This window comes from Cucumis sativus, chromosome 5, assembly GCF_000004075.3.
Source record: "Cucumis sativus cultivar 9930 chromosome 5, Cucumber_9930_V3, whole genome shotgun sequence".
Lineage (NCBI taxonomy): Eukaryota > Viridiplantae > Streptophyta > Magnoliopsida > Cucurbitales > Cucurbitaceae > Cucumis > Cucumis sativus.
In genome coordinates this window covers 23,119,249-23,141,691 of record NC_026659.2, presented here as the reverse complement: position 1 = coordinate 23,141,691, position 22,443 = coordinate 23,119,249, and the positions used below count along the sequence as shown (strand labels likewise).

Below are 22,443 nucleotides of genomic sequence, written 5' to 3'. Positions count from 1 at the left end.
ACATGGTCATCTATCAAAGTTTTGTCTAGTCAATCAAGCCACTCCTTTTAATGTTTTAAACTACTCTTTTTTTTTTTTTTTTTCAGGTTGAGTGAAGTTCACACATATTGATATAAAAATATGTATATTTTGACGAGAAATGTGAGTTAATAACAAGTTATAAACTTCTTTAACTATTTGTAAAGAAAAGAGACGATCAAGTTTCTTTTTCTTTTAAGTTGTTGTCAAGCATTCTTAATCTTAGTATTTTTAATCTGAATGGTGGTATTTTTAATAAATTTTGTATTTATAGATATCGTCAAATTAAATTTTATTGAAATTGGTTGAATATTAATAATAACTTTCATATTTGAATATTTGAATATATTTTCAATTTTAAAAAATTGAAGTAACCTCATTTAAGGGTAAACATGATAGATCAAAAAATCAAGTGGACTGACCAAACAAAAGGCGATCCATTAGAGATAAGGGAAGGTTTGATTGATACCGATTTGAAAAAATTCAAAATGAACAACATTTTTAAAAAAAGTCAAATGTTTAAACCGACTCATCGGCAGTACAATGATCTATTTATACTCTTCGATGGTAGGTTTGAACATTTACTAAACCAACCATAATCGAATTCAATACGGCTAGTTTGATTGGAAAACCGACTTTAATTGGTCGATGTTGATCTCTAGCATCATCTTTGTGTAGCTCTTAGTCCACTGTATTCAAGATAATTGATATTTTTTAAAGTATATATATTTTTAATAAATTTAAGATCTTTTGAAAGTATAAAGACAAACATTAGACCATTCAAAATATGGAAAGGAAAAAACTACAAAACACAATACACTACACTAATATTTTAACTTTTCTTTACTACATTGAAATAAAATAAAAGATGACTTAAAATTTTAAAAGCATTTATATTACAAAGAACCATTCTTATTACAATTAAAATAAGGTTGTTTTAGGTTGCTTATCAATTGTATTTTAAAAGAAAAAATGGTAACTATCATTTAAGTTAGTCCAATTAAAGAAAACAAAACTTGTAGGAATTGATCGGGTTTGCATAAGTTACCTATTATATATTTCAAATATAGCAACAAGTTTCAAAGTTTACAAAGATATACCATGTAATTGAAATATCTTTGTAAACTTTGAAACATAATATGAGAGGAAATATATATTTTTAAAATTAAGTCAAAAATTTTATCAATAGTTTGAGAGAAAGTAACTACTCAACGTCCCAAAAATCAATTTTTAGTCCATTTAACTTTTTAATTATTATAAACAACAAATTATATAAATAGTTTGTACATAAGTAAAAAATAGTTAACTTTATAACACAAGTAGAGAGAGAAGGAATGGATAAGAAATAGTAAAAACACCTAACAAATAAAGATATCAAATTTTGCAACAAATAAAAGGATTTTAAATAATATTGTTGTAGGTTTAAATAGTTGTAAAAACCACTCTAACATTAGGCTGGATAATGGCAAACATAAAAATCAACCCTAAATAATTGATGAAAAAATTAATAATAATAAACAAAATTTAGATCCAAAAACTTTAGGAATATGGTAAAAATCTATTTAATTATAGATTACAGTAAGACTATCCGTCATAAATTTTGTTATTTTTTAAAAGAAATTAAAAATTGTTGTCATATATGATCGTTAAGCAATTATTACTATCAATTGAAATTACTTAATATTTGGAATCCAAAACTCACTCAACCAACTTCAACTTCAAGTATAACACACCTTAAAATATAAGGAATATTATATGAAAAATTATATCTCAAACTTTGGCCTAGAAAAATACTTTAACGAAATAGATCATGTTTATACATAGGAAATAGAGTTTATATAACATTATAAATGTGGTGGTAAATATTAAAACTAGCCTAGGTCGTTCTTGACCATTAGATTAGGGTTCAGGTGAATGAATGTAATATCTTCTTAAGATACTACACATTCTTATAATAAAATATTGAAATTGAAAATTTTAGAGTAGCCCATACTACAAATAAAGTCAATCTCAAATTTTCATATGTTAATTTAATTTGTAAACTCACCCCTCAAAACAAAGGCGTAAAATGATCAAATTAATAAATACAAATAAAGTCAACAAGTGATCAATATCATCTTTCAATAAATAAACTAAATTTGATCATTTATATGTTTTCTCTTGATTTCTTTCCTCCCACCCATTTGTGATCCTCAAAATTATGACTAACTTCTTCATTATGTTTCTATGTTTGTGTATTTTAGGTCAAACCTAAATTATAGTACTAAGTTTTAATTAATATAGGTTTTTTGGCTTTAAATGATTCCTTCTTTGTTTTGCTATAGCCTATATAAAAACCTTAATTGAAGAGCAGCCATTTTAGAGATTGAGAAAAATGAAAGACGGGGGAGTAGGACTACGAGAGTAATAAAAGAACAATAGAAGAAAAAGTGTGGCTAGAATAAGAAAATATGAAGACGTAGATTAAAGGTGATCAGAAGAGTAAGTAAATGAAAGTAACGAGACGGTAGAGTGTGTTGATAAATGATTTCCGTTTCATTTACTAACAATTGTAATAGTTTTAAGCCTAAATTATTAAAACAATTTTATTTATTTAAATTTTTATATGGATATTATTGAAACAAAATATAAAAATCGAGAGTAAACAAAATAACATTTGCAAAAACGTACCCATAATTAAAACTAAACAATAATCACATGTTTGAAGGGTAACATCTATTAATTAACACTGTAATATAATATGTTTGTTTAGGTGTAATAAACTTAACTTATAACTTAAAACAGCAAGTTTAATTAATAAATATAAGTTTGATGAAAGCTTGAACCAATGAGATTAACGTAACAATGATGTTACCTTAAAATAAGCCATTGAATGCATTTATGATTTATCCCAACACATAAGTTATATATATAAAACTCAAAACCATTTGTCAAACTTCACAATTAATTACATTATCCAAAAAAGGAAGTCTTAAACTTATAATGTGAAAGTGGTGGTGGGGAAATGTGAATATTTGAGTAGGTTTGTCAAATTCAAAGGGTTAGAAAATGGCAGTATAATTATATAGCCTTGTGTGAAACATTGGAAACATAAAAAATAAATAATGAGAAGAGAGATAGATAGCAATAACACATATTGTCCCATTAATCAAACTTAAGTTGTCTTCTTGAGTTTCTCTATATACATTTACGTATGTCTTTGTCTCAACAAATTGATCTTTTCTCAAATCAATAATTCAATCTTTTAATAAATAATTATCTCATCCTACACCTTTCTCTTTCTTTCTTTCTTTCTTTCTTCTTTTTGTTGAGATAGTAAAATCTACCCATTTCAGCTTTGTTTGATTAATTAAAACTTGAAAGTATTCCTTAATTTGTTTTATTTATTTTTCATATTTACGTAGATAAAATAAGGAAAGTGTCAACAATAGTTTCTACAACAATAGTTTCTACAACAATAGTCACTACAAGAAATTGAAATAACTCTGACGCTAGAAATAACGTCGGTGAAAGATGCGTCGGTGTTGACCATCCTTCGACGACACAACATTGCTTGCGTCGGTGAAAAGACATTTCGCAACATACAAGAATAAGACGTTACGAAAAGTTTAAAATTAAATTTAATATCTTCAGTTTCTCCGACGTCTATTTGCCACACATTAGGGAAAGCAGAAGTTGTAAGTGTACATGACATTGGTCACTTTCTGTGACGTGTGGCAGGTGCATGTCGGAAAATATTTAAATCATGAATTCATAATTTAATCTTTTCGAAATGTTAGTTTGTCCAACGTCGGAAAAAGTTCACTCTATTTCTTTCCCCTTCAACATAGAATCAATTGCAAAACGAAAGGAAGAGAAAATCGGTGAAGAGAAATGGAGAGGAGGAGATCCATGTTGTCGCTCGTCTGTCTTTGTTGTCCTCGTTGTCATCGCCAGAAGTGTCATTGTCCTCCTCTTTCTCCTCTGTTACTATTCCTCACTCTCCCTCTCTCATTCCCTCTACTTTCTCCATGTTTTCCTTCTCTGAATCACGTGCTCATCTCCTTTTCTCATTCCTTGTACTTTCTCTCTTTCCATTATCTAAATCGCTCCTCTTCGTCCCTTCTTTTGTCAAATTTCATTCTCCAAAAATGATTAATCATCGTTTGAAAATAGACTAATTTATCAGCAACATCAACCATATCTGACAATGACATAAATAAATATAATAATTTAGTGGGTTTCTTTTCATATACATTGTTTTGTAATGAATGAAAAAAAATAACAAAAAATATATATTTAAAGCCTTCCACGATGCAAACGTCACAGAAGCTGCAACGTGCGTCAAGAAAGAATTTCTCGTTGTTGATGTGAGCCACGTTGGGGAAAGTATCCTCGACGTGCCTGCCGACATCGTTTGCGATGTTGCAGTAACTTTCTCCGATATTGGTTAGGGTTTTCAACGACGTATTGTTACGTCGGAAAAAATCTTACTTCTTGTAGTGAGTAAATTGAAATGAACTGTGATATCAATTACACAACAATAAGAACAACTATAAGTGTTTACTCTTCTTGCTAATATTGAGATCAAGAATATATTCCCAACAAGAATCGACTAGTTGATGTTTCTTTTTTTCTTGCTACACAAATTTTGCACATAACATCATCTAAACTTTCTTTTTTTCGCAATCTCTGATAAGACAAATAAATATGATTTATATATATCAAGCAAACATCCTCACTTATTCCTTAGATAAAAGAATTACTTAGAATTCACAAAATCTTTACCTTGAGATAAGATAATTAATTTTAAAAATATCTTTTATTTAAAAAATATATTTTAATAAAATATTAACTCCAAATATGGAGGCGTTATTAAGAACAAATTTTGAAGACGTCCCCAACAAATGTATATATTTAATTTAATTTTAAATTTTAGATTTTCCATATTTAAATTTATGTATTATTTTGATAAATACTATATATTTTTTATTTAACAAAATTAAAAAAGGTTAGAAAAAACAACACAACAAACAAAAGAAAATAATTGTCAAACAAGTTTTAGTTTTGTTTTAGTTTTGTTTCAAGACACTTAATAGTTACAAACAAATTCATGTTTCTAGTTTTTAGAATTTAAGAATCGAAAAACAAAAGATATTAGAAACAAAAAAACTAAAATTAAAAAACGAAAACATAATCAAACGGACTATAAATATAAATTGTTACAACTATTAACTTAAGATTTCGATTGATATAACCTTAAATAATTTAAGAGTAGAAATATAATTTTTTTAAAAAAAGTTATTATGATAGTCATAATCTATGTATGTTCGTCGTCTTTATAAAGGTAGAAAAGTGGAAATAAAAGGGAAAGGGAATTCAAAATTTGTGTAGACTTTTTGACCACGTAATGTATACCAAGTATATGCCATCGAGTCGTGATCGCTCTATGTCTCATAACTATATACTTATATACGTATGCTTTTGTCTGATTGAATATTAGTTAGAACACATGAAATTAAATAATAATGACAAAAAACGTTAATACACAGTTCGTACTCAATATGAAAACACACAGAAGCTATAATATAAACTTAGAAAAAGGGAAGTCAAGTCAAGTGTTCCAAACTAAAGGCCAAAAATAGTAGACTTCAACATTAAGAAATTCCAATTTAAGTGACTAAAAAATAATACAGCAAACAACACTTTTTCTTCTTCCAATTCAAGTAATCGTGTTCTTTTTTCCCTTCCATAGTTCCCTTTTAGGATTTCCACCAATGTTTATATGGCTAATCTCTTGATATTTAAAAATATCCATAAAATGTGAACGTTCACATATATACAAATGAAAAACTAAAAAAAATACATTATATTTTTTAAAACAAGTTAAGATGTTCTTAATTTATATAATATCTAAATTAGTTATGTTTTATATTTATATTCTAATCCAAATTTTAAAATTGAACCTTTGAGTTTATATTTATATTGAATATTTTTATATGAGTTCATTTTTTACAATTATTCTAGGATCTAATTGTTATTAATAAAATTTTAATCCATCTCTTAATATCAATGTTAATTAAAAATATGAAAATTAAATATAATAGACATATCAATAAAAAAAAAAATTGTAATATTCATGCCAAAGAATTACTTCCAAAGTTTTTAGAAAAGAATGATAGAATGTACAATTATTCTGAGACAAAGACAAGCTCTTTAATGTTGACCATATCATGACATATTTCTATCAATGAAAGAGTGTGGACAAAGCTATAGAGAATGGGAGGGGAAATACACAAAATAATAATGTCTGCTAGAGAAAAAGTATATTCACAGTTCACACTACTTTTCACATTTGAGAATACCTATGGCAAAATAATTCAATTAGAGGACAGAGTGAAGAAGCAGACTCACTTTGTTTGACTCTACATAAAGTGCTCAATCTTTTGACTGAGGCAACTCTAAATCTTTTAACTACTTCAATTTCAATTAGGTATATTAAAATTTTAATTACTGCCTTAATTTTGGTACATCAAATATACCAAAATTTTAATATAATTTTTAAATATAAAAATTATAGTAAAATGAATTAAAATATTTATAAATATACAAAAATATTATCCATAAATTACAATAAATTAATATTTTTTGGTTGGTATACAAATTATAAATACTTTGTTATACTTATAAATATTGTTAGCAGTTTTAACCTTTAAAACAATTATCCTTCATTCGAGCTATCCCAATAAAATTTGTTTAAAATAAACTTTTTTAATTTTGAAATGAAACATTTAATTTTTTTTCTTTAAAAATTGAACCCAAATGCACCTTAAAAACAAATCTTTAGCTCCTTCAAAGTGTGGATGAAAGTCGTCTCTAGTGGAAAGAAACACTACTTTCTTCTTCTGATCTTTTGCTAATTTCGTTATTTCCATTGAAGCATCCCTTGATTGTTTTCTTAAATAAATAATAGAGTAAGAGAGAGAGAGAGATAATGGTTTGCATAAGATAGAAGAAAACCTTCGTTTACCCTCCTATACGCAACTTAAGCTTTCAGTGACTTAGACTTATAAAAATGATTTTCAGTGACTTAGACTTATAAAAATGATTTGATGATCATGAGAAACTTGAGAGTTGTAGTTGCATGTGTTACAGAATGTAAGTTTTTCTTTTCTTATTACAACAATAATGGTGGGATAGGAAACAATATTATATTTTAGGCCTTACTTTACTTTGGCACAAAAGGTTGATAACTAAGTTTACTTTTCTTTAGAGAATATATCAACGAACTAAGCTCATTTGAAGGTCTCGTTATCTGTCAACTTTAATACAACTCAACTTGTTTATATGTGCATATAAGTAAGAGAGATTAGATGTCCAAATTTCTCCACTCCATTTATTGCTCATCGGAAATCAAAGAGCATCTTGATATCTAAATTATTAGTTCTTGTTATCTTGGTCCTAGGATTTTCAAAAGTTTACTTTATTCTAGCCTCATATCTTATTAAAAAATTAATGGCTTATCTACAATTATAAAAAAATTAATGGCTTATCTACAATTAGACATTTTTTGGTCTGTGAACTTTTAAGTTTTTGTTGAATAGATGTTTAAACTTTAATTGATCTATTAACATTCAATATTTTGTCTAAAACCATATCTTTAACTTTTATAAAATTGTCTAATAGATCCCCCACACTAATTTTTATTTCTCATCTAATAAGTTCTTGAGCTTTAATTTCGATTTTGTGTATACCTAATAAGACTTAGATTTATATATTTGGCATCTTCTAAAATTAAGTGTGTACGGCTTTGAAATAATTTTGTTAGGTAACCTTGTGAAAAGAAATTTAGCATGCACGTAAGTGAAGATGAGGCATGCTGAAAAAACCTACGTTGACGGTGCATATTGTTAAGACACAATAATTGTGTTAGAATGTTAAGGTAATTAATTGTTTGTCAAATTCGAATTTTAAATCTGAACATGAATAACATTACATTATACCCTAACTTTTTTTAACATGATTGAACTTGAAATGAAAATTTTAAACTATCAATATTCGTGAAAAAGTAACAACCAATCTAATTTTTACGTTAATTAGGAGAGTGAGGAATGAAAATCAAAATTAAAAGTTTATCGTGAAACATAATGATAGAAAAGTCTCCAACTTTATATATTTAGTGGAATGGAAATTATTTAATGAGCTATACCAAAGAATAAATTTATTGTAATAAAGGGCCCCTTTGCAAATGACGTTTTACCTTCTAAGCTTTGGCCAGTCTTAAAACATTTTTAAAGTGCAGATGACAAAAATACAAACTTTACTAATGAAACTTTTGTATTTTTTATGTTTTATAAAAGTAAAGTTACTTTTAATTTTTATTATTATTAATTACCACGTTGAAATAAAAGTTTTATAGATATAGAACATACTAAAGTAAAATTGAGTACTTAATTGGAGAGAATTTGAACAAAATTATGGCATGATATCTCTCCCAAAATTTTGATTTTTTTAGTTTAAATCTTTCCATTTATAATAAAAAAAAATATGAAAATAAATATACCAGATACATTGAAATATAAGAAATTTGAAGAAAAAGGTGTATCTATAAAAATTAGGAAGAAACAAAAAAGCAAAATTGTTAATAAAAAAAGAAAGAGATACAATTAACTTCAGTGAAGTGTAGAAAAAGAAGAAATAATAACAAAGAAAATTGTATGTACATTGTATGGTGCAATCCATTTATTGAGAAATTTTAGATTCAAATTTTAGTTCATTTTAATTTTCAATCAAATCTCAAAATTATGATAAATATTATAATAAATATATCTATTATCAATTTCTTTGATGTGTTTTCGTATGTGTCACTTCCCTCCAAGTCCAACTTCTTTATAAGAAATCAATCCTTAGTGATTAGGTAACTTACTTAATTTTTGTGTTTCCTTACCCCTCTTTTTTATCCTATAAATTACATTTTATAAAAAAGATGTGATTCTTTTATATACAAGTCTATATTGGGTAGAGATGTGATTTCTTAAAAAAAAAAAAAAAAAGTTTCCCCTTCATTTAAGGTGAAGTATAGATCATGATGTAGGGATTTTTTTAATATAAAATACAACGAAAAGAAGATATTCTTTTCGAGATAAAATGCTATTTTTTTCACTTTGTTTAAATTCCTTTAACGTAAAGTAGAGATACGAAGATAAAAGTTTATTTATAAAAAAAAAAATCCTCTTAATTTATTGTGGATTTTTAGAGATAAATTTTGATTTTTTTTCCGTAAGAAATTCTCCTTTATTTAGTTGAAGTATAAACTAGTTAATTTGTCACCTATTTTAGTTTAGTTTTATTTTTAATTTCTTAATGTATATTCTCAATTCTCCTATTATCATGATGTCTTGCCATAAATTTTCCTTAACAAAAAAATGAAATATAAAAAGAAAACTAAAACTGAAATCGAAATTGAATTTAAAATATTTGAGAAAACCATTTTCTTAAATAAGAAATTTAAAAAAAAATTAATTAAGAGATAGAGAGATTAAAGAGGGTTGTTATATCAAATTAAAGTTTCTGGGTCGTGTCTTTTCTCTCTAATTTTACTTAAGAATTAGAGCTCTTCATTCCTAACAACCCTCCTAATTTCACACAAAATGGGGTCAGAAGATTTTGTTTACTCTATTGGAAATCTCTCTTTTTATTGGGGAGGAGGATAAAATCTTCTATCTACTCAAAACTTGTTGAGAAAAAAGATCTCGACCCCAATTTGATTTTTAAAATAAGATTATTGAAAATTTGGTTGTAACAATCATAAATTGCAAAAATACAAATAATCAAATTTAAAACTAATTAAAAGTTGATATGTGTCCTAAATTAAAATAGATAACTTAAATAATTCAAAAAAGGACACGTCTTGTTTAGGGTCAATTCAAAATTATTTTCTTCCCGTGATAGTCTTTCTTTAAAGTGCATAAAAATAGTGTGGGGGTGGGGGGTTCTTACTAAAAATCCATAAATATATCAAAATTTCTTATTTAAAATGATCTTCTGTGGACTTTACATTACAGAAGTTCTTTTGGTGGTAATTGGGAAAAATACGATTTTACTTGGGTGGGAAAAGAATTTTGAGATATATTTTTTTAATAATGGGGTTTGAGACGAACGAGTGTTTGCAAAGTCCTAACTACCCTTTAATTTGATCAATGTTCTCAAATGTCTTTTACATAATTATGTATGTTTTGTCATTAATTTCTTAATAAATGTAAGAGTAAAATATAATTTTGACTTAAAGTTTAGGATTAGTGTTCTATTTGGTGTTTGAAATTTAAAAAGAAACACATCAGTCCCTAAAATTTATAAAATGCTTCGAGATGATCTTTTCAACTATTTTATTGTCTTTTCACTAACTGAAAAGCTGACGAATTTTATTTGAGATGATAATTATTATTAATTTTAAATAGTTCTTCTTGACTAGATAGTTCCCTTTTACTCTCTTTCTCCTTCCTTGCAACTCACATTGAAATTAAAATTTATCATTCTAATTTCAACATCTTTAAAGATCGATTTATTATACATATCCTTCAATTCTTAGTTTCTCCATTTTATTTATTCTACTTCAACTTCATTTCATCAAACGATCCTCTCCTCGTCCGTCACTATAATGGATGATTGGCAAAATGATGCTAGATACTTCTAAACAAACGTTAATTTGGTTATTGCAATGGTAGTTTATGATTATATAGCATGAGAATATAAGATGATTTTAAATTTATATAATCTCATCGTGTGTACACTTAAATTATTACTTTAAATGTATATATACACACATAAAACTTAATATTTTTTTGTTATAAGGGTAAATTAACTAAAATTTGTAGCTAAGGGTAAAGGTTGTTGAAAGTTTCAATAAAAAAAAGGAAAAGGAAAAGCTTTAGACTAGGACTTTTGAGTTGGAGACATAGTTGGCGCCTGGAGGGTTATACCAATGGTCGAAGAGAAGGAGTGAAGGGATGGAGAAAAGAGAAAGGAGGAAAAAGGGAGAATGAAAGAAAACGTAAAAAAGGAAAATAAATAAATATAAAATGTCACCTAATAAAATCAATAACATATTATCATAATATGAATTAAAATTTATCCACACATTATGTCATCTTACTTTTCGTTAATGAACCGATGATAAAATAGATGGAGGAAACATTTAAAAGCATTTTACGAACTTGAAGGACTAAAATACTTTTTATAAAACTTTAAGAATGAAATAGATACTAACTTCAAATTTCATTCCCATTACTTATAAATATAAATAGAAAAAGAAATTATAGAAGTAATCTTTTTAAAAAAATTAAGTATAAAATAATTGAAAACTAATTTTAGTCTCATTCAGTGGTGGTGGGTTATTGGGAATGACTGGAAATCGTGTGGGCTTGCTTGGGTTTGAATTTCTTTTTCAAATCAATTTTTTATTTAATTTAAGTGTGTTGGTTCATATATAAAGGAATTAAAATAATATTTTAACCTAATATCTAATACAATAAATATATATTATGTTTTAGATAAAGTACTCTTGACTAATAGTTATCATATGTTGTGTAAACTTAAATATGAATATATATAATATATATTTTGTTATATAAAGTTAAATATGTATATATATAATATAACATGTTTAAAAAGAAGTAGAAGCACATGTGCAAATGAGACAGTTTTTGGTGCAATTTTGGAAAAAATTCATATTTGCCAATGAGAAATCTAAATCCATTAATATAAATCTAAATTTCTTTTCTTTACATCAAAACTAAAAGCCCCCAATGTGCATTTACATTTCATTCTCCAAAATATCTAAAACCCCACGTGTCATTTTTAGTACATTTGCATTTTTTTTATAAACAGAAAAGAAATAAAAGAAACACAATTTTCCATCTTCTTCCTCTCTCGCTTCCCACCTGAACTCACAAACCCTAATTCTTCACCCAATTCCAAAATTAGTCATTCTTACATAAAGGTACTCAGTTCAATTAGCAAGTTGCTAATTTAACCAAAGCCAAGCAAAGACGATGAGCTTCATCTTCATCATCTTTTCTGAAGCTCCAAACTTGAATCTCTTCTCCACTCTTCAATCCCCTTTCTTCAACCATCAAATTCCATTTTGTCATCAAACAGTAAACATATCCACTCCCAATTTTCCACTTCTTCAAACACAGCATTCTTTCTTCAAGAACATCATCCAATAACATTACATTTATCCCCATCTTGTTCTTATTTTCTTGTTCACTCAGTAACTTACTCTCTTCCTCCGTTGCAAAGTCGAACGACAGTTGTTTTGTGTTCATCGACAAACGACCATGGTTTTTGTTTAAATCCGTATCAGTAAGTTGTTTTTGAATCACTAGGTTTATTTCATACCCACCCATCTCTAAAATCCGATCTCTCATCGCCACCGGCATCGAAGGACGCTCACTCTGGTCTACATTCATCTTCCTCTGTTTCTTAGTCCTACTCGTCGATGCCACATTCTTCTTCCTCTGTTGCTTAGTCCTACTCGTCGATGCCTCCGTCTGCGTCGGAGGGTTTTTTCTCTTGCGGGTTTTGTTTATTTTTTGCGGTGGAACATCAGGAACAGAGTTTGCCAGTTGTATTAGAATAGACGCAGCCTCCGCCATAGACAAGGGGAGTTCGGTTTCAGTCATGGATTGCTCTTTCTTGCCGACGCCGGAGGAAGATCCACGTCTTTTCCGAGGTACGTAAACATTGTTTAAATCAGGAAGTTGAAGACAGATTCTTAAGCCACAACGAACAGATGTCTCCATTACCATTATTTGTTAAACACAGAAAGTGAATGTGAAATTTGAGATTGAAACAGAGTGGAGAGAATTGAATGAAGTGATGATGATTTGTGAGTAATTTGTTGATGGGAGTGAAATAAAAAGCTTAATATACGAATTATTTTCCTTTTATGAATCTGTTTACCGTTGGGTTAGGAAAATTAAATGGAAAATTGGGTACCGTTAAGGAAAATATTTGGAAATCTTATGTTCTTCAAAATTTGTTTCCATATCTGAAAGTTGGGTCAAAGTTAGTCAAAGAGTGTTAGTGCCATAATTGCATTTATTTGATATCCCACAAATCCGACTCGTAGAGTAATTACTCATAAAAGATCTCCAACACCTTAGACATTGCTCCCTTCTAATTTAATGATTAATTATATTATTGAAATTTGTTTAAGGCAAGCCATAGTTTGGAGTTTTGATTATTAAATGAAAGAGTTTTATGACTTTTCCAGTTATTTATTATGTTCCATTGAGGCTATGTTCTCAAAGTTGGTATATATATATAGTTCAGTTTTGTTCTCAAATGAGGCCATAAATGTGTATTTCTATATAAAATATCAACTGGAAAGTTAGAACTTAGAACCCTTCAAACCTCGGGTGTTAAAGATCATCGAGTGGGCGTGCCGGAGTGGTTATCGGGCATGACTAGAAATCATGTGGGCTCTGCCCGCGCAGGTTCGAATCCTGCCGCTCACGCTTCTTTTCTTTTCTTTTAATTAAACATATAAAAGTTTATATAAATTTAATTTGTGTATAGTAGAAGACAAAGGAATCCAAATTTGTGGGGTTTACGATTAAAGAAATATTGAGATTTAAATTTATTTTTTTAAAAAAATTGAATAAAGTAAATGAAAATCTTTAGATTTGATTTAGATTTGAAGAGTTGAACTTCTTTCTCTTTAAAATACAGAATTTAAGATAAATATATTTTCTTCAACTAAATCTAACATTTTCTAATCCACTTGCCACTTAAATTCCTACTTAGCTTTAGTTTTAGTTCTAACCCAACATAATCCTCTCACATTTCCCTTCATTTTCTTCTACTATTTCCATTTCAATGGAATAAAGGAGAGCAGTTTACGACTTTCAAAAAATAAGATCTTTCAAACCCAACTTCACATCTCTATGTTGAAGGCATCATACATTTTAATACATATGACAAACTCTGTAGTTTCTGATGTTGAACTACAACAAATTAACAAAACCGATCACAAAAAAAAGAACCCTCCAAGGACCAATACTACCATTAAGAAAAAAAGAAAGAACAAGAAGGTAAAACAGATTGAGTATCCGTCCATTCCTGAGATGCCAACGACAATGAGAAATCGAATCGAGAAAATGGGTGGTTATGAAATTAATCTAGTCATTCAAAATCAACTCACAACTCACGGACACGGATTTAAACAAGAATGAAGGACGTTTGTCCCTACCAAAAAAGAAACTTGCGTTTGAATTTACAATTGAGGATGAGAGGAATTTGCTAAACCAACGAGAAAATAATAAATGTAATGATAATGAATAATATTGTTGAAGAGATTAGAAGCATTTGTTTTGGTTTGAAGAAATGGAAGATGAGAAGTGGAAATGGAGAAGTGTACTATTTGATGACGCAATGGAATGCATTTGTAGAAGAAATGGGATTGAAGAAAAGACAATATATTCAACTTTGGTGCTTTAGAAAAGTATGAATTTGAACCTCCTCGTTTTTCCTTTGCTATGATCTTCTTATTTTTTTGTTGTAATTATTATTATTACATTGACTTTGATATTTGTATTGAGAGGGAGTGCCTCTCTCATTTTCAATCAAAAGTGATTACTATTGTGATATAATTGTATATGTATACTCTTTAAAAATAGCTATAGAAAAAGAATCTTTGATGATGTTTCATATCAAATCATTAAGTTAAATTTTCTCATTTTTTCCATTACAAAAGAAACACAATTTATCTAGAAAATAATATTCATATTAAAAATAAATTGAGAAAACTCATTTTATATAAAAGTAAATAATAGATTTTTTTTAAAATAAAAACATCACAAAATCTTTATAAAAAAATCTTCTATTTCTTTTAGCACTTACATTAAAGTAGTATAATAGAATTTGAATTTTTTTATGAATCTACATTATTAACGGGAGAAAATTTTGAAATTTGCAAAAAGATTTTTTTTTCATATTACCTACAATAATTCAGGTTAAAATAAATTTTATATTTTTACATACAAAAATCATTTTAGTTAAAAAGGATTAAGGGTAAAACAAAATAAATTTTCAAAAAAGAAAACTTATAACAAAGTGCATCACAATAAAAAAAAGAAAACTATTCATCTAATTTTATCTTAAGAATAACGAGGAAAACTTCATGGTGTTCTTGGGAGGTTCGACAGTTCTTGGAAGATTCTACAAAGGTTAGTTTCTTTTTTCTTTTCCTTCTCATAAGCATTTTTAGACTTTTCTTTTATTTTCTTTGAATTCATTTTTGTTTTTCAAATTAATTTTTTTTTACGACGTTCGTACACTTCTGCTATGAGAATTCTATTCTTTTATGCACAATATCATTTAGATTTTGTACAAGATCTATCGTTTGGACTAGGTACAAGGATACAAGATCGTTTTGGTCGGATGTAAGGATTCAAAATCGTTTAATTTAGACCTGGTATAAGATCGTTTAGACTAAGTACAAAATTATTTTTTCACACGTGTGTGATCGATTAATCGGAAGTGTTTTTGTTATTTGACGTTGTGGACTTGTGAGCTTTTAAAAAAGAAAAAATTTGTTCTCTAGTATGTAAATATTTGGCGTGTTTTATTCAATTTTTTGAAAAACCCCAAAAAGTATCCTTTGCTTTTTTTATTAATTATTTATCAGAAAATAAATAAATAAAACCAAGTATGCATGAACTTAACCAAAGAAGAAGAGAAAAACGATGACATCACCATAACAACACATAATAACGATTATTATTCTGCATTTGGATGCTAAATATACATAATAACGATTATATATGTGTGTACACAAAACTTGAATACGTAAATTAAATTACTTTATGGTAGTGTGTAACATATATGAACAACCATTAATTAATTAGCTAGGGTTGACGTGGTTGGATGGCCTTGGCCATGCCGTAGGCGGCCGCTGACGCAATGGCTCCGATGAGGGCGGTTTGCACGGCGCTCATGACGGGTTTGTTGCCGGTGAAGTAACCCTTGGCATAGCCAAAAACTAAGAGTGCTACCAAAGTTAAGGCAATAGATGCAAGAACAGCCTCTGAGGCTTTGGGGAAAAACATGTAGGGAATCAAGGGTACTAACCCTCCCAATATGTAGGAAATGGCAATGGTTAGGGCACTTTGTATGGCTCTTTTTGGCTCTGGCTTTTCCAATCCTAGCTCAAACCTAGTTTCAAACAAGTTTTGTTATTTTCTTAACATGATTAGAAAAACGCAATCTATCCATTGGTTCAGAATATATTTTGAAATATATAGAAAAGAAAAGAAAAAAGTAGTTGAAGAGGAAGAAGTAATTAAGATACCTCATCATGAAATGAAGCCAAGCTTGAGGGTTTTTCCTTAGAGAATTAACAACAGGACCATATTCATGTGCTTCTATTCCATATTGCTCCAATATATCTCCCACTTCTGCAGCTTCTGCATTATATTATTCCAAAAATGCTCTCCATTTTAGTTTTTCATTATTCTCATAATTGCCATTTCTTATTGCTAATAATAATATTAAGGTTAATGATTCTATATGTGTAGATTAAAATTTCAATTATATCATTTACATTGTTTTTTCTTTCCCTTCTAAATTTAGAGAATGTTTTCAAAGTAAATTAAAATCATTTCTAACTGCAATACTTCACGAGCCCAACTAAAGAATTGAGCCCTGAGTATGAGGGCCCAAATTCGTCGGCCCATTATATTGTATTTTTATTTTTATTTTAACGGGAAATGGAAAGAAGAAGAAGAAGAAGAAGAAGAAGAAGAGGAAGGAAATGGAAGCACTAACCAGTATCAGGAACTAAAACGATTTCCTCCTCTTCTCTCCTCAGCTCCTTCTTGTACTGATCCGCTTCACTTTTCGCCGCTAAATATCTGCCTCATTTTTCAGAAACACATTTCTTTAAATAAATCAATTTCATAATATAACCCTCCACTGCCCTACAAATCAATCGAGATCCGTACCCGCCGAGTCCCATGGAGATGGCGCCCGCCGCCACCTCCGCGATTCCGGCTGTGAGAACGATGGAAGAGGAAGCATTCGCACCGGATAGACCTGCAGCAAGAGCAAAGGGGACGGTGAGGCCGTCGGAGACGCCGATGATTATGTCCCGGACGATCTCCCCGGCGGTGAAATGCTTCTCTTTGTGGTGCTGGAGGAGTGGCAGTTGGTTTCTGGTTCCGTCGAGGTCGGCCATTTGTTTTTTCTATTACTTCTAAAATTTCTGAATGGATTTGAAAACAAAATTAAAGAGAATAAAAGGGAAGTGGGAATGCATTCTAAAAAAGTTTTATGCTCTTTGTTTCCCCAATTATTTATTCTTACTTTACGTCAATCTCTAATTCCTTTCCCTTTTCTTTATTTTTATTTAATTTTTTTCTCTCCTTATTATAAAATTTTAACATTTCTATATTACTTATAGTATGTTACTCCTAAAAAATTTATAAAAATCAAAACACTATTTCAATAAAAAATATATATATATATATCATGTCTATACGAGTTAGCATGAGAGATTTTATTGATGGAATTTTCTATTTTAGTAAAAATAATCTCAAAAAAAAATTGTAAAGGTAAAGCGTATAATTGATTCTAAATGATTGCATTACATATGAGATTTTTATATAAGGGTGCCGGTAAAAGTAGCAAAATTAAAAGTTAGTAACAGTCTAATAGTTATTTAATATTATTAATTATTTGTTAATATGTAAAAGAAAAAGTATCATTGGTGGATTTTTTCTAAATGTTTTTATCATATGATGCAAATTTTCTTTTTTATATATAAAGAGCGTAAAGTTATAAGAAGTTTGTACTCGGTCTTATGCTAAATTAGTTGGTGTTTACTTTTGTTTAGGTTTCTAGAATTTTATATGATACAATAGAAATATTGATTCACCGTTTATATGAACATGGAACCCATAGAAGTACATGAATATGGCTGAAAATACCCACATGTAATTACAGGCTTACAAGTTGTAACGGTCTGGTTGGTATTCTATAAATTAGTTTTCAAATTTTAATTTTTAATAAAAAACTTTATTTAGATATATTTCCATTGAGAAAAATAGTAGATACATCCCCCAAAAAATAATAATATAATTTTGGTAAAAGATTATTGATTGTTTAAAACTAGTTAGTCAACTAAGATTCTAATTAATTGATTTAATTGAATTCTCATATTTTTATCCTAATATTGTAATGAAAAATGATGTAATTGCTAAAACTATGGGGTTGAAGTTGAAATTAGAAAATTGAAACGCAGGAGCTCTATGGTTGACTTTTGTAATCAAATGATGAAATAATTAACAAAAATTACGGTTTTATTATTGTACAAAATTATAAAATCATAATAGTTTTCTTTCCTCTTTTATTTTGTAAAAAATTGTAAGTTGGAAACTATTATTGGTTAGAAGATCAAGTTTTGAATCTTTTATCAACCAAAAGAAGTTATATAATCAAACTAACAATCTTATTCATATTTGATTACAGAATTCAAAAACTGAATCTAACTTAGCTAGCAACAAACAAACATATCTATGAATCCAAAAATCTAAAAACATAAAACACGATTAGATGGTACCAAACAAAATCCTTCAAAAAAAACTTTTAAACTTCTATACTTTTTAAGATTTTCTAGATCAAGAAAACAAATTTAAACCCAAGATATATCAATTTGACAAGAAGTAGATCCTAATTAAACGAGTACATTTACTTACAGAAATGGCGCAAACATATCTAAAAGAAATTACTAGAAAAGCAAGAACTACAATTCAATTAAGGATCTTCTTACTTGCGTCCAGAACTATATCCAATAATATATATATATATATATATATATATATATATTCTTATTTCTAATGCTGACATAATTTGATAATAGAGAGGTTTTAGGTACGAAAAGCCTTTGCAATGAGGAAAGCAGCAGTAGAAGCAACGGCTCCAATTAAGGCAGTTTGTAGTGCACTCATGATGGGACGATTACCAGTAAAATAGCCCTTAGCAAACCCAAAGATTAGCAATGCAATTATGGTTACAATCACAGAAGCAATCACAGCATCTCCAGCAGAGGGGAACACAACGTATGGCGATAAGGGCACCAAGCCTCCGATTATGTACGATATGGCAATTGTTAATGCACTTATTAATGCCCTTTTTGGGTCTGGCTTTTCTAACCCCAATTCAAATCTGCACCACCCAAATAAATCATTTATGATTAGTGTGTGCATAAATCACATCCAAAAGTTATATATACAATATATGGATAGTAAATGTCAAAACAAAAGTGAGGGGAGGAAAGTTTAGTTACTTCATCATGAAATCAACCCAAGCTTGAGGGTTCCTTCTAAGAGCAGCAACAACAGGCCCATATTCATGGGCTTCAACCCCATACTGTGACAATATATCTCCCACCTCAGCAGCCTCTGAAATCATTATCTTATATTCAATTTTCAATTAAACTACTAATCCAAACTTAACTATACCAATTAATTTTAAACCTAAATAAGTTTTTTTTTTTTTAAAAAAAAAGGACCAAATAAATAAATTACCTATGTCTGGGACTTCAATCACCTCTTCTTGTTCCCTCTTCAATTCTCTCATGTAATGATCAGCTTCACTTTTAGCAGCAAGATATCTGCATTATTTCAATTCAATACAACCTTGTTACACTTTGATTTTATCAACTTATATTCATATATAAATCACGTGATGTGAATAAAATGGTAGAAAGTGTTTTTATTTATTTAACTAATTTTGATTAAAAAATCAACTTTTGAATAACTAAATTTAAGGTTTAATCAAAATATATTAACTAAAAAATGCCCACTAAATATGGACATAACCCACCTTACGAACAACACCAAAAATGATAATTTATTTTATTTTTTTATAAAATTATTCTTCATCCAATAAACCAAGAATCAAATAATGATTGTTTCAAGTATATATGATTTCATACTTTGAACAAATTATTAATACTAATTTGGACTCTTCAAGAATCAACATATGATCTAATTATAATAGAGTTCTACTTTTTCTATTATGTGAGTGGATGAATAAGTGGCTTTTTTTTATAAAAAAAAAAAAAGACCCACTAAAAGGCACTTTGACAGAATGTTTTCTTTTATATTAATAAGTTTATATATAGTAAGATATTATATTCAATCAAACCACTTTTGCAGTGTGTAACAAAAAATTTAAAGCCAAAACAGAGGTAGATGCATGTTTAAGTCAAAAAGTTATTTGGAAAACAAAAGGTTGAATATGTTTAGCCTCTAATGACTTCATATACTGATATAAAATGAAACATGAATTTTATTGATATGACGTTCTTATCTAGAAGTAGAAAATTGATTTTCGAGATGCTCACTAAAAACTTTACGATTTTTCGTTAGAGATGGAAAAGAAAAAAGTAAAAAAAAAAGAAAAGAAAAGACAAAGTATTTTAAGGGATTGTGTAGTATACCCTCCAAGTCCCATGGAGATGGCTCCGGCAGCAACTTCAGCAATTCCAGCAATGAGGATAATACTGGAGCTAACATCAGCCCCGGAAAGTCCAGCTGCAAGGGCAAATGGTACGGTGAGGCCATCGGAGACGCCGATGATGATGTCACGGACAACTTCACTTGACATGAAGTGCTTCTCCTCATGATCATGAAGAAGAAGTTTCTGCTTCTCTGGATCAGTGAAACCAGCAGCTTCCCCCATTGCTGAAAGGTTAATTTAAGATCCCAATTAATTGGGGTTTGAAGAAAGAGAGAAAGCAAAGGAGAATGGACAACTGGTGTGTGAAGAAAAAGGAAGGAAATTGGCCACATTTATATAGAGCCTCAAAAAGTGTTGAGGTCATATTGAAATTCTCTCTCTCACGGAAGAGAAGAAAAAGTTGATTTCACAAATAAGTAAATGGACTCTTATGTTTCTAATCCCAAACAATCATTAGGGTTAGCACTTAATTTCATATATCTCATTTTTCGTATTTAGTACAAAAAATAAAATATACCTTCTTTAGTAGACTTCTAATTTATTGGTATGAGCCATCCACCAAAAGATACACAAACATAACTTTAATCTTGACTAGACCCTATTAAATTTTTTTAAAACAAAATTTTCATTTATTTTTTAATTCTAAATTTGAATTAAGTTTCAAACAGATAGTTTTCATACATAGAAAGATTTATAATTTAGGTAGGTTGTTGTTAAATGTGGGTGTAAACAATAATTGTTTTTAAAATATATCTATATTTATTAAAGTGTTATAAATATACGTTTTTATAATTTTTTTTCTCTCTTTTAAAACATTTTTTCTTTGATACTTATTAGATTATTATTCACCTCTCATTTCCCAATTATATATCAGGTACGAAATTTTAAAAAATATAACAAACCATCAAAATATCTACACTAAAATATTTTCAAAAACGAAAAAAATTCAAAACCCATAATGAAAATTTCTAAAAATATTCCAATTAATGGGCATGTAGTATATTTGGAAAATGAACGTTTTATTTGACAAACATTAGTTTAAAATTTGACTATTATTTGGTAGGCGAGATTTAGATTTAGCATCAAATCTAAATCTAAATGATCTTATCCTAATTTTTTTGGAGTGGGTTCTCAAATCTTTTTTATATTTAGAAAATGATAGTTTATATTCGTAATATAAATTGTTAGATTTTATTGTTAAGAATGGACTAATTTGGTACGAGTTTAAATTTGGCTATTTAATATCCAACAGCTAGAAGAGAAGAAAGACGATGGAAAAAAATGACAAACCTTGAATATTTTAAAAAAATAGTTATAGATTTTTTCATTTTGTTAGATGGAGCATAAATATTTTGTACCTATAAAATAGGTTACATATCTATGTGTTGATGTAACGTTTATCTATTTTAAGAACAAAACAAATCTTTTAATTTAGAAATTTTTGTAATTAATGAAAACGATAACAATGAAAATGTAGTAATGAAATGGAATTTAAACACAAATCAAATGAACTTATGGGAATGATATCACATTCATGCATAACATAAATTACACAAACATAGAACTAAAAATTAATATATATATATATATATATATATATATATTGTTTAAATAGGAAACATTGAATTGCAAATGACAAAGAAATGAATGGAAATCTTTAGAGGAGGCTCCACAACACAATAACAAAACAAGGCGTGTGTTGGGCACAAGCTTATAACAAAATGTCAAAAGGAATAAAATCATAATCACAAGGCGTGTGTAACCCACAAGCCCTTAACATTTCATCAATCATGACTTTGCATGGACCAATTTTCCACTCCATAATGCTCACCTCCAAAATTGACCAATTTCAATACATCAAAATCTAACCTACCCAATTTATTTTGGGGTAAGCACTCAAGTTAATTGTGAGGTTCGATA

General features: G+C 28.4%; 3 protein-coding genes and 1 non-coding gene across 4 annotated transcripts; 1 reads left to right on the top strand and 3 right to left on the bottom strand.

Annotated features, from left to right (window-relative positions):
* Positions 1-11,946: 11,946 nt before the first annotated feature.
* Positions 11,947-13,045, bottom strand: LOC116403700 (B3 domain-containing protein At2g31420-like). Its single transcript, XM_031885197.1, has one exon. The coding sequence runs from the start codon at positions 12,804-12,806 to the stop codon at positions 12,009-12,011; it is 798 nt and encodes a 265-aa protein (XP_031741057.1). The 5' UTR covers positions 12,807-13,045; the 3' UTR covers positions 11,947-12,008.
* A 390-nt stretch (positions 13,046-13,435) lies between these two features.
* Positions 13,436-13,517, top strand: TRNAS-AGA. The gene has a single exon. It is a non-coding gene; the product is annotated as a tRNA-Ser (tRNA).
* A 2,225-nt stretch (positions 13,518-15,742) lies between these two features.
* On the bottom strand, positions 15,743-17,382 carry LOC101211173 (vacuolar iron transporter 1). Its single transcript, XM_004142778.3, has 4 exons — positions 17,004-17,382; positions 16,828-16,913; positions 16,352-16,466; positions 15,743-16,215 (listed from the first exon to the last, which is right to left on the bottom strand). The coding sequence occupies exons 1-4, from the start codon at positions 17,234-17,236 to the stop codon at positions 15,909-15,911; spliced, it is 741 nt and encodes a 246-aa protein (XP_004142826.1). The 5' UTR covers positions 17,237-17,382; the 3' UTR covers positions 15,743-15,908.
* Positions 17,383-18,613: 1,231 nt separating this feature from the next.
* On the bottom strand, positions 18,614-20,846 carry LOC101210926 (vacuolar iron transporter 1). Its single transcript, XM_004142777.3, has 4 exons — positions 20,504-20,846; positions 19,587-19,672; positions 19,346-19,460; positions 18,614-19,224 (listed from the first exon to the last, which is right to left on the bottom strand). Exons 1-4 carry the CDS (start codon positions 20,743-20,745, stop codon positions 18,927-18,929), a joined length of 741 nt encoding a protein of 246 aa, XP_004142825.1. The 5' UTR covers positions 20,746-20,846; the 3' UTR covers positions 18,614-18,926.
* Positions 20,847-22,443: the final 1,597 nt, after the last annotated feature.

Bases quoted from the DNA above. Each gene is read 5' to 3' on its own strand.
- LOC101211173 (XM_004142778.3), bottom strand. From the start codon at position 17,236: ATGGCCGACCTCGACGGAACCAGAAACCAACTGCCACTCCTCCAGCAC. The intron at 16,467-16,827 runs GTTAGTGCTTCC...AATATAATGCAG, and splicing joins CGTTTTAGTTCCTGATACTG to AAGCTGCAGAAGTGGGAGAT. The intron at 16,216-16,351 runs GTATCTTAATTA...GTTTGAAACTAG, and splicing joins TGGCTTCATTTCATGATGAG to GTTTGAGCTAGGATTGGAAA.
- LOC101210926 (XM_004142777.3), bottom strand. From the start codon at position 20,745: ATGGGGGAAGCTGCTGGTTTCACTGATCCAGAGAAGCAGAAACTTCTT. The intron at 19,673-20,503 runs GTATACTACACA...GAAATAATGCAG, and splicing joins ATCTCCATGGGACTTGGAGG to ATATCTTGCTGCTAAAAGTG. The intron at 19,461-19,586 runs GTAATTTATTTA...TAATGATTTCAG, and splicing joins GATTGAAGTCCCAGACATAG to AGGCTGCTGAGGTGGGAGAT.
- LOC116403700 (XM_031885197.1), bottom strand. From the start codon at position 12,806: ATGGTAATGGAGACATCTGTTCGTTGTGGCTTAAGAATCTGTCTTCAA.